The sequence below is a fragment of the Trypanosoma theileri genome, assembly GCF_002087225.1.
Source record: "Trypanosoma theileri isolate Edinburgh chromosome Unknown TM35_Tth_4_V1, whole genome shotgun sequence".
Taxonomy (NCBI): Eukaryota; Euglenozoa; class Kinetoplastea; order Trypanosomatida; family Trypanosomatidae; genus Trypanosoma; species Trypanosoma theileri.
Window position 1 is genome coordinate 866159 of NW_021639846.1, and position 10798 is coordinate 876956.

Here is a 10798-nt window from a genome sequence, read left to right on the forward strand (position 1 = left end):
AAAGAAAGAAAGAAAGAAAGAAAGAAAGAAAAGAGAGAAACGTTTTGTTTGGTTTTCTTTGATGTCAATGAATCCCTCACAAGTAAAAAAAAAATCCATAAGAAGGTAGAGAGCAACAAAAAAAAATGAGAGAAAGGCCCAATAAATACAAAAAAAAAGAAGAATATATTTAAAACAAAAAAAGAGAAAAAAAAAGTGCAAGAGGATACAGAACAGGACGCAAACAAAAGAACAGAAGATATTTAATCACACAGAAACAAACAAACAAACAAAGAAAAAAGAAAAAAAAGGGCGCAAGCATAACACAGATCCTCACAGAAAGATAAATATTCAAATGTATTTGCACTTATTGAAAATATATGCGTCAACTGCACATGTACTGACTCCTCCATTTCTGACACATATTTGCAGATTTAATTCAAAGTTCTCCCACTCTGTAAAAAAAAAAAAACAAAAAAAAAAAACAAAGAGGACGTCTTTTTTAATCCCGGATTTGCACAGCTCCTTCTCTTACAAATACCAAGGACGAGGGGGAACAACATCTACACACAAGTTTACATTCCAACAAAAAGAAGAAAAAAAAAAAACTCTTTTTTAAAAAAAAGTATCATAATAGAGAGTTTCCAAATAATGCAATAGACAAACAAAAAAAAAAAAAGAACCCACAAGATGAACAATAACTGCTCAAGTAGAGACAAACAAGAAGCAAAAAAAAAAACCAAAAGAAAAAACACACAGAAAAAAAAAAACAGTTAAATTCATATACACATTAAAAGAAACAAAGAAAACAAAGAAAATAAACCTGTCAATGCATTAATCTTGAATGAGTAACCTCCATACACCCCCCCCCCTCAAGTGTTCCAGTAAACAAAAACCACATTAGTAATCCAACTAAAGAGGGTTATATACACGTCAAAGATTTCACACTGATCCCATTCCTCTCAGAATGGGGGCAAAAGAAAAAAAAAAAAGAAGAAAAACAATCTTTAACAATATTCAAAGTTTTTTTTTTCCCCCTTTTTGTGTGTTGTTAACAACCACAAAAGTATTAAACATATAATCAGTTAAGTTTTCTTCTTACCACCCCAAGAAAAATGCAGTAAATTTTTCCACGACTTCCCATGCCTAGATGGTTTACTCTCATTTGCCGTAGTCAATCTAGTTGGCAATGACAATGGTGGTTCTATTGAATACGATGATAACACTGGTTGGCCCTCCACACTGCTGCTTGCACCTGTGTTTCCCCGCTGTGGTTCCCTTATAGTCGCACACCTTACGCGAGACTGGGCTGTGGGTGTTGTTTCGCGTTTCTGTGTATTTTTTTTCTCCGCTGGTGAATGTCTGGCTGATTCTTTCAACGTCTGCGTGAAGGGATTGGGGTGTCGTGGAGATGATGCTGCTGAATTATCATTGGTGGGAGAATTAAAGGCCAGAGAATCAAAGGTTGGATGGGCTCTTTCAAAAGAGAGTTCTTGCGTTAGCCATGCAGATTCCCCAATTCGTCGTAGTGTCCAACGGTGATCAGGATCTTTACAGAGTACACCGCGAATTAATTCTTTGAATTGACGAGAAGAGATGATTTTGCAGTATTTAAATTCATTGTCCTCATCTTCTCCCTCCTCAACCGCTTCACCTTTATCATTTGGAGCCTCTTCTTCTATAAGATCTTCATATTGGGGATTATCCCATCGTTCATCATTGTCTTTCCCATCATCATTAGACAAAGCAGAAGTTGACATTCGTTTCACGTATGTTATGATCGTAGAAGTCGAACCAACAGAACCCCGTTTTTTTACATCATCTGGAAATACAACAGGGCAATTGACAATTTTGCGTGTCAAATCAAGTTGAGTGAAGGCACGGAAAGGTAGAAAACCGTACATGAGTTGATACAGTGTAACTCCTAATGCCCACACATCTACTAATTCCCCTACGACTTCCAATTTGCCGCTACACACTTCAGGTGCCATAAAGGCTGGTGTTCCCTCCACACCGGCGACACCCATACCACTACTTATTGCGCAAACTCCAAAATCAGCAAGGTATGTATTTCCATTTCCATCAATTAATATATTCTCAGGTTTTATATCACGATGAAATACTCCTCGAGAATGTAGACATTTTATAGCAGAAAGAATTTGTTTCGTATATTGACGCAATTGCGCCTCTGGAATAGGTACTATAGTCGTTGTTGTTACACTTCGTGCAATAGTTCCACCAGAAACATATTGTAATATCAAAAAAATTCTTTTATGACATTTATCGCCAATAACTTCATGAAGTCTTACAACGTGAGGATGGGATACTCTCTTTAAGACTGCAATTTCAGAACGAATAACTTTTAATTGTCTCTCATTCAGTTTCTTTCCAAATTTTAAGATCTTCATAGCATATAATTCCTTTGTCTCTTGGTGTTGAACCAATACAACCCGACCATGTGATCCCCTTCCGATATTACGCAACACCACATAATCATTTATTACTTTCTTACCTCCATTTCGACCAAATACCGTTTGGTCCGTTACCTTCACACGTGGTGGTGCTTCTGTGTTCGTAATAAGAGTAGAGAGTGAATAAGATGCTCCCCGTGGGAAGTATGTAGTACGTCTTATCTTTGCTGAATTCGAATCACGAGCACTCCTATCACACTGACTACATGAGGGTTTCAAACGTGCTGAGCCCGAGAGAGTTGAACATATAGATAAAGATCTAGATCTAGATTGAGAACGTGTATCGGAAATCCCTTTCTCTTTACTTTTACCTTTAGGCAGGTTGTTTTCTTCTTCTGGAGACGTTCCGTTAGGGACCAAAAGATCATAAAACCATGTATCTGTGCTTGCATTTAGTGTATCTGAAGCTGAAGTGAGAAGAGTGGATCCCTGTGATAATGGTGATGTAATATTTAAAATCGCATCTGCCGCTTGGGGTATTCTTCCACGTGAAGGTGAATCAGCGGCAGAAAACATTGCTGGACTTCCTGAAAGTGATTGAAAAGGTGAACACTCTAGTACCTCCACAACTCCTCGTAATCGTTCTATAGAGGAAGCCAAAGCACTTGCACCTGCAGAGCTGGATGGGCTCATCTGACATTCTTCTAATTCACTTAGTAAAACTTCAGCCACTTCTCTAAGTAAACGTTCATATAATAGACATCTTTTACAAGGAGGTGTACTCTTTTGTAATGTCAATAAAGATTCAGCGGTTGGTAACTTTTCTTCCGTCGTAATAGCGGCAAGATCTCTCAAAGACTTGTAACCGAAGGGATTAATAGCACTTTCTAGGGCAAGCTGTAAAGATCTAATGAATGCAGTTTCATCACCCAAATAATTTGAACCATCAGCGAGAGTTTCAGCAGCCAGTGGATTCTCACAAGAACCCGACCACGGCATTTAATGCTGCCAATGATAAAAAAAATAAAAATAATCTGTGTTTGACTTCACTAAAAAAATACAAGTTCTTTACACTATTGTTATTTCAATATAACGATAATAATAAAAAGAATAAATACAAATAAAACAATCAAGAAAAAAAAAGGAAAGAAAAAAGTGGAATCATTTGGACAGATTTTTTTTTTTTTTTTTGTGTGTATATATGTATTATTTTTTTTCTTTTCTTTTTTGTATAAAAGAAATAAAACGACACAAAAAATAATATATAACCACGTTTATTTTGCCTGGTTGATGATTGGCAAGAAAAAAATAAAAATAAAAATAAATAATAATAATAATAATAATAATAATAATAATAATAATAATAATACAATAATACAATCGCTACTGTATAGGAGCCTGGAGTTCTCGTACTAGAAACTCCTGCAAACCCACACTCATACTATCCACACGATCCCCTTCTGTCCACGAAGAAGAAAACGGCGATGTGAAAGAACGTGTTGGAGTGGAGTGATGAGAGAAAAGACGACGACGACGATGCGTGGGAGAGTCCACTTCCCTCTCCAACTGTTTACGTAATCTCTGAATGCTTTGGTGTAGTTTCTCAGAGGAGCAGCCGTCAACATTCCCCGCAATGACTGGACTAATAACAGGTTCTTTTGAGAGAAACTGCCGCCGTGAGGGGCTAATCCCCTCTTCCCCTCTCTTCTCTAATCTCACTAATGTCTGTTCGGCTAAAAGTAGATTCACCTCTCGCACAGTCCGTTGTAACTCGGCGATGAGATCATCTCGTGAACGTATTTCTTCTTCATACCACTTGATATCAACATCATCACGTCGTCTTTTTGTTAATGCGACTTGGTGCTCAGAAAGATGACGCTGCAGTCTAGACCGTTCCCGTTCACTTTCCTCCAAACGGTTCATACAAAATGTCAAGTCATTTTGTAATATTGACATTTGTTTTCGTACAGCCTTAGAGTCTTCCATTATCTTCCTTAGTTGCACCTTATCTTCTGCATTATTTTCCTTCTCTTTATCTCGTTCTTCATTTATTTGTCGTAGTTTTGTCATCAATGCAATATTTTCACGCCTTTGTTTTTGAGACTCTACCGCTTTAAATGCATCCTTTCGCTCTCGATCTCGAATTAACTCTTGAATCATCAGTTGTTGCGCCTCTATTTGATATCTACCTAATGCGATACGAGTTTCATAAAGTGGTTGGGCAAAAAGACGGGAGAAACTAGACCATATAGAGACTTCCTTTTGAAGAAGTAATTCACTTGTTCGCAGGTGAAGTATTTCACTCCTGCAATCGCTAAGTTTTTCAACTAACAATTTGTTTTCAGATTCCATCTGAGTACATTTGGATCGAAGCTGAAAAGCGGCTTCTTGAAGTTCCATCAAGTTAGCAGCTGTGAGTCCTCCTCCTTTTAAAATCGCTGGTATGTGAGGCTTCAACGACGATGAGGACTTTAACCCTAATACTGAGCCCGTTTCGCTTTCGGAGTTCAACATCTTTTTTTTTATTATTCTTTTTCTCTTTATTATTTACTTTTTTTTTGTCGTTCTCTACCTCTTGGCCGATCCTCTTCTTGTTTCTTTTTTTTTTTTTTTTGAATTTGCTCTTTCTTACAGTTTATGTGTAAAAGTGATTGATTGAATGGATATATATATATATATATATATATATATATGTATATATCCCGTCAATATAACCTCAATCTTTCCAATGTGTGGGAAAAATCAACACAACACATAAAGAAAAAAAAAAAAAACGAAAGCGAAAATAAAAATAAATAAATAAAGAACGGGGTCTATAAATGGTAAAAGGAGACTGGGATTCTTATTTTAAGAATCATTCATTTCCTGGTCATTTTTATTTATTATCTTTTTTTTTTCTTCTTGTAATTCAATAGATGTAAAAATTCCAATATTTACCCAAGAGGAAGAAGGTTGTGAATATTGAAACTCTTTCTCTCTTTCTCTCTCTCAGTCCACAATATTCCCTATGAGTAAATTCATTAGCAATACACTCCACTGATCATAAGTGGCACCTGGAGAGCAATAATGTAAGCAATCCGTGGCATTCATAGATTCATACTTTGGATGATATTTTCCCATGTGTCCTAATGGCATTAGATCTGTCATTGGAGCCACATCCAGAATGTGAGCCCCCATATCTTTCCATAAGGCTGTGGTATAGGCATTCCTTGCAGGTATCGCATACCATCTATACCTTTCGTAGATTCCCTCTTTATATGCATTTAATGTCAGTGGAGTGGTGAGAGGTTCTGTGTATTGCCAGCAAAAAGGATGACCACGAAAAGTTGTTCGCCAAATAACAGTTCCTTTATAAAGACGTCTTACAACACTTGCGGCTCGTCGCATGTAAAAGTAATAATTTTCATCCGTTATTCTTCGTCTCTCATTTTCCGGCCGAACCATCCAAGATCCGGAGTTTAAAATAAGAATAGGATAACGATGAATATCTTTCCACCATAAAAAGTTTCGGAATGAGTGATAATTCGTTTCTAAAAATTGATTGGTTAGAAAAAAAATCTTGACAGGTTTATTATTTATACGATTGGGGTAATATTTTTGACAGATCACATGTCCTCTACAGCGATGGCGAGTCCGGGAAGTGCCCTCGCGCTCGTAAATATCTCCTTCACCTCCCAGAAGATAATAGAGAGAAGCATGCCAATGATCGGAAAGACTGTCTCCAACCATCATGATACTCCTCCCGCGGAGAGAACGGCAAAAAAGTTCCTCATCCCACGGAACTAATTCACAACTATCGGGTTTCCATTCATATTGTGTTTCATTTCGCACAACATCCGGACCAAATTCTTTTCTAAAACCACGTTCACAACATCCCAATACAGTTCCACGTGAAGTATATTGAGGTCTCTTGCTGCTGTTGTAAACCCATTTTCCTTTTGTATACAAAAGTCCATCACAGGGACGTGATGTACGATGCATGGGATTATATGGATTGCGATAACGATATGGTCCATCTGTGTAGTTAAAATGAGGCAACTCCTGTCCTTCATGTGGACCATTTGGAGAGATAAATGGTGTTAGATTTCCTGGTATGATACCATCAATTTCCTCTTGTCGTAAGGGTTCGTATAATATGGATTCTTTTTCTTGTGGAATATTTTCAAATAAGCGACGTTCTTGAGAGACTTCAACGTGTGTCTCATCAACTACTTTGCCATTCTCTATCCATAATAGGAGCAGTAAAACTATTATGATACTAATAGCAATATAAAGAGTTATACGCCGTCTCCGAAACCGTCCCGCTTTCCCCAATGGAGGCATTTTCAACAGAAAAGAGGTGGGGAAAAAAAAAAGGGACCGCTCTACAATATTTAAGAACGAGAAGGAAAAAAATAAAAAAGAGACAGAGACACTTACATATGCAAAAAAAAAAAAAAAAAAACATACAGAGTGAGGTGTATATATATATATATATATATATATATTTATATATACCTAACAAAGAAAGAATCGCAAAAAAAAAAAAAACTTCAGACTTTTTGTGAGACCAATACACTGGAACTTTAGAAATGGTGCTCTCTTGGAGACCAAATGGAAAGCAAAAGTAACTTCCAAACGAGCTTCATGCGAGGTATATCATGGTAAAAAAAAAAAAGGAAAAAACAAAAAACAGAACGTATATGGCACCATTATGATGGTGTATTTGTTTGTTTGTGTCTTTGTATGTGTCTGTAAAAATTGGCAGCAACAAATCAGCTCACCCTATCCTTCTTTCCTTGTTCGTTCTTTCACTGTTTTTCTTTTTTTTTTTTTCTTTCTTTCTTTCTTTTCCTTTCTTTTTTCCTTTGTTTTTTCAAAATGCTTGAGAGCAAATAATGGTAACAATACAGATACCACAAAACCACACACAAATTAACCCACGACCTCGTTGTTCCCTACAAAGCAACTCTTACATAATTGAGCAGCAACCGGAGTTAGTCTGTTTCGCTTGTTTGTAGAATGTTTTACTTGCCATTCCAAGATCCTCGCTTTTGGCGACAAGGTCATCAATCTTTTGTCCACGCTCAATAATTTGATCAATAGCATTATACATAATTACTTTGGTGTCCTCTATATCCCTTTTTATTTTAAGAATCTTGTCTTGCTCTTCTGGTTTTTGGTATTTTATTAAGGTCTCTTCAAGGTATGGCCAGTTTAGAAAATTATCTTCTTTTCCCTCAATGATATCATACTTTCCGCGGAATGTAGTTTGAAACTGTTGTATAAGTTCCCCAAGAAGAGTGAAGGCTACACGAGCGTTGTACTCAATATCCCCAATGGCCAAAGCAACAAGTCCATCCAGTGTAGAATGTGCAAATACAACATTACCATTCTCAGTAATTTGCGTCTTAGAGCCATTTGAAACTCGTTTTGCCACTGTACGTGAGAGAAAAACTAAAAACTCCCTGGCGGAGTTGCGCTGGAAAAAACCAAATGAACTGACATCAATAGCCTCAGAGCATATCACAGGTTCTTTATCCACGCCTACAGGAAATGGCTTCACAATCATTAAAGCGTAGAGCTTCATGGTGACACCTCTTTTTTTTTTTATTTTCTTTTGGGAAGTGAGGTGGTTTTTATTTTAAATATCTTTCTTTTTTTTTTTTCTTCTTAAAAAGAAAAAAAAGAATCCTTCTTTGATTAGGGTGTTTGTATGATACCTTCTCAGTAACTTTGAGTTCCTTACTCGCTACAATAGTGCTAGATGAATGAGTCAAAGAAAGAAGAAAAAAAAAAAAAAAAAACAGGTCCTCTGCACCCACGAAAACAGCATGCTATCCACACATACACACACGCACATTCAAGCAGACAAAGTGAGATAAAGGGAAACCAAGAAAAAAAAAGGATTTTTTTTTTTCTTTTTTCTTTTTTCTTCTCTTTGAAGAAAGTGAGGGTAATAATAGCAGAGTACTCCTATGAATATAATGATGTATTTGACGCATTTTCCTTGTCACAACGAAGGAATGGGAGGGTAAGAAATAACAACAAATAAATAAAAAATAAAAAATAGGGCTAAAAAATTGTGATCTGTTTTCTTTCCGCTTTGTTTTGATTACCAAAATACTGGCTCAAAACAGCTATATCACAACATGAGATGAAAAAAAAACCCTTATATAGGTGTAAACCTTAATATAAAGAAAGGAAATGTTTTGTTTTTTCACTTTGTTTCTTTTTTTTTTTTTTTTATGTGTACACCATACATTTATTGGTGACGACTCTGAGATACTCTCAGGACAGGTGTAAATTGGGGTGGAATGCCTACCCGTTCGCCTGTTCTTCGAACTGTAGGACTGTCGTAGCTGGAGGGATTGTATAAATCATGTACACGATTACCGCTTCCCTCTCTCGTGGAACCCTCTGTCGATAGTGTCAAATAGCGAAGTCGGGCCTCTTCCATACTTAGTAGTTCCAATCGTTTGCGAATGACATCCAACTCTGTGGGCGGTTGTAATAAGCCCATTCTTTCCACTGGACGTGACAGACCCTGTTGATTGAGAGCTGCTAGGCGCGCCTCCGCCTCAGCTTGAGCACGCGCGGCAACTTGAACAGCTAATTTCACTTCTGCAGAGGGATCCCGTTGAGCCATTCTCTCACGAAACTCTCTTTCCTGTCTGAGAAGTGCAACTTCCTTCTGTAGTTGCTCATTACGCAACGTTTCACGTTGTAAAAGCCAGTTGTACTCATAGAGTGTTTCTGCCCGTTCCGTCTCTCTCTGTCTTACTGCGTATTGCAGGTCTTGTATCCCACTAACAGGGGCAGGATTTCCTGCAGTTACTGGTGGAGGTGATAGAGGGTCTTCACGTGGTGGCATTGGCCCTAGTTCACCATATAATACACCTATTCCACTAGATCCTTCTTGGCTATACGCTCTGTTTCCTGAGTTACTTTCCTCTCTAAACACAGGGGAGCGATCGTAGCTGTAGGAGTGACGTCTCTGGCTTGGGGGCAAATTGCTGCCAGTGTCATGTAATAAATTGGAGAAATTCTTGTACTTCTCAGAGTGAAGAGGAGACAAAAAAGAAGACTTCGAATCCGACATCATGATATTACGTTGATAACGAGAACGATGAAGTAAGACTGAAGAACTATCATGCGGTAACTGTAATAACTCACGTGGTGAGCGTTCTTGCAGCAACTGTGAATAACGGAGTGGTGATGCACTCTTTTTAGGTGAAACATTTGCTACAGTAGATAATTTTAATACTTCCCTCGTTTGAGGGATAAGGTCTGTTTGTGTGGTTGCATCTTTTGTCTGGGGATTCATTTTATTCTCTCCTCTTAAAGAACAAACAGAACGATCTCTCAACTGCATTTGAACTGTCGATGTGAGTCGTGCCACTTCACCGTCTGCATCACTCTCTACATAATCTGATACACGACTTCCATCAGCTGTCAATTCACTTAAAGGTCGAAACAAGACAACAGAAGAACGTCCTGACGCTGTCCCACCTGTTTTTGTTTTACTGATGAGGTGATCCAGCATCCATAACTCAGGCACTTCCGGTTTCTTATCAAACAAGAGATCCACAAAATTACGCAAAAGGCTATAAATTGGGCTGCTGCGCGCTACATCTCGCAATAGTGCAACCTTGGTGGGATCATCTGATGAAAAGGAGAGTATCGGGCTCGCTGGGAGTGTCCCAGTTAACTCCTTGCTTAATTTAGCCTCGAGCTTTGCCCACATGAAAAGTAACGGATTATCAGGTTTGCTCTCAAGAAGAAGCTTTGCCCAGTGGCGTAGGACTCCCTTCGCAGGACCAATCTGAACCCCTGAAGAAAGACGCTCCTCTGTGGTATCACCAACTGGTGCGAAGGTAGGGAAGACACCAGAAAGATGGTTACTGACGACACTCCTCTCAAGATTTGAAGGAGTCGGGGAGGGACCCAGTTTGCCTTGTAGGTGTGACCATAAAAATAGTTGAGGTCTATTTGGGCGATGACAAAGCAAAAAATTTGCAAGTTGCAATAGCACTTGATAGTGCAATGGTCGATTCTCCGCAGCAGCAGCCAAGCGATGGGCCACTTCTCCTGGGGTGTGTTGCTCTGCATCAACACTTCTCTCTTGTCTCGCTGCCACACCAATAACGTCAGGGACCAAATTAAGATGTACACGGTGTTCACTGTCTACAGAATTAGGAGAACCCATTCGTCCATTTCTATTTTCTTCTGCAGCATTACGAGTCCCTTGGGTAGAAAAACTAACTAGTCCGTCCCTGGGAAGCGTATTATATGATAAAGAATCCGAAGACACTCTTACCCTATAACCATTCGAACGCCTCCTGGTCTCTTCGGTATTACGCCTAGCCTCTTCTTCAGCCTTTTTCCTGGCCTCTTCTTCAGCCTTTTTCCTGGCCTCTTCTTCAGCC

General features: G+C 38.4%; 5 protein-coding genes across 5 annotated transcripts; all 5 read right to left on the reverse strand.

Annotated features, from left to right (window-relative positions):
• Positions 1-1064: 1064 nt before the first annotated feature.
• Positions 1065-3389, reverse strand: TM35_000044820 (protein kinase domain; the record flags this gene model as incomplete). The annotated part of the gene is made up of 1 exon (XM_029022676.1): positions 1065-3389. The coding sequence occupies one exon, from the start codon at positions 3387-3389 to the stop codon at positions 1065-1067; it is 2325 nt and encodes a 774-aa protein (XP_028886334.1).
• Positions 3390-3773: 384 nt separating this feature from the next.
• TM35_000044830 (uncharacterized protein) lies at positions 3774-4904 on the reverse strand (the record flags this gene model as incomplete). Its single annotated transcript, XM_029022677.1, has 1 exon — positions 3774-4904. One exon carries the CDS (start codon positions 4902-4904, stop codon positions 3774-3776), a length of 1131 nt encoding a protein of 376 aa, XP_028886335.1.
• A 474-nt stretch (positions 4905-5378) lies between these two features.
• On the reverse strand, positions 5379-6713 carry TM35_000044840 (putative endo-beta-N-acetylglucosaminidase; the record flags this gene model as incomplete). Its single annotated transcript, XM_029022678.1, has 1 exon — positions 5379-6713. One exon carries the CDS (start codon positions 6711-6713, stop codon positions 5379-5381), a length of 1335 nt encoding a protein of 444 aa, XP_028886336.1.
• A 628-nt stretch (positions 6714-7341) lies between these two features.
• TM35_000044850 (putative vesicle-associated membrane protein) lies at positions 7342-7959 on the reverse strand (the record flags this gene model as incomplete). Its single annotated transcript, XM_029022679.1, has 1 exon — positions 7342-7959. The coding sequence occupies one exon, from the start codon at positions 7957-7959 to the stop codon at positions 7342-7344; it is 618 nt and encodes a 205-aa protein (XP_028886337.1).
• A 675-nt stretch (positions 7960-8634) lies between these two features.
• Positions 8635-10797, reverse strand: TM35_000044860 (uncharacterized protein; the record flags this gene model as incomplete). The annotated part of the gene is made up of 1 exon (XM_029022680.1): positions 8635-10797. A coding segment is annotated over one exon (2163 nt), but the record flags the coding sequence as incomplete, so codon positions are not given.
• Position 10798: the final 1 nt, after the last annotated feature.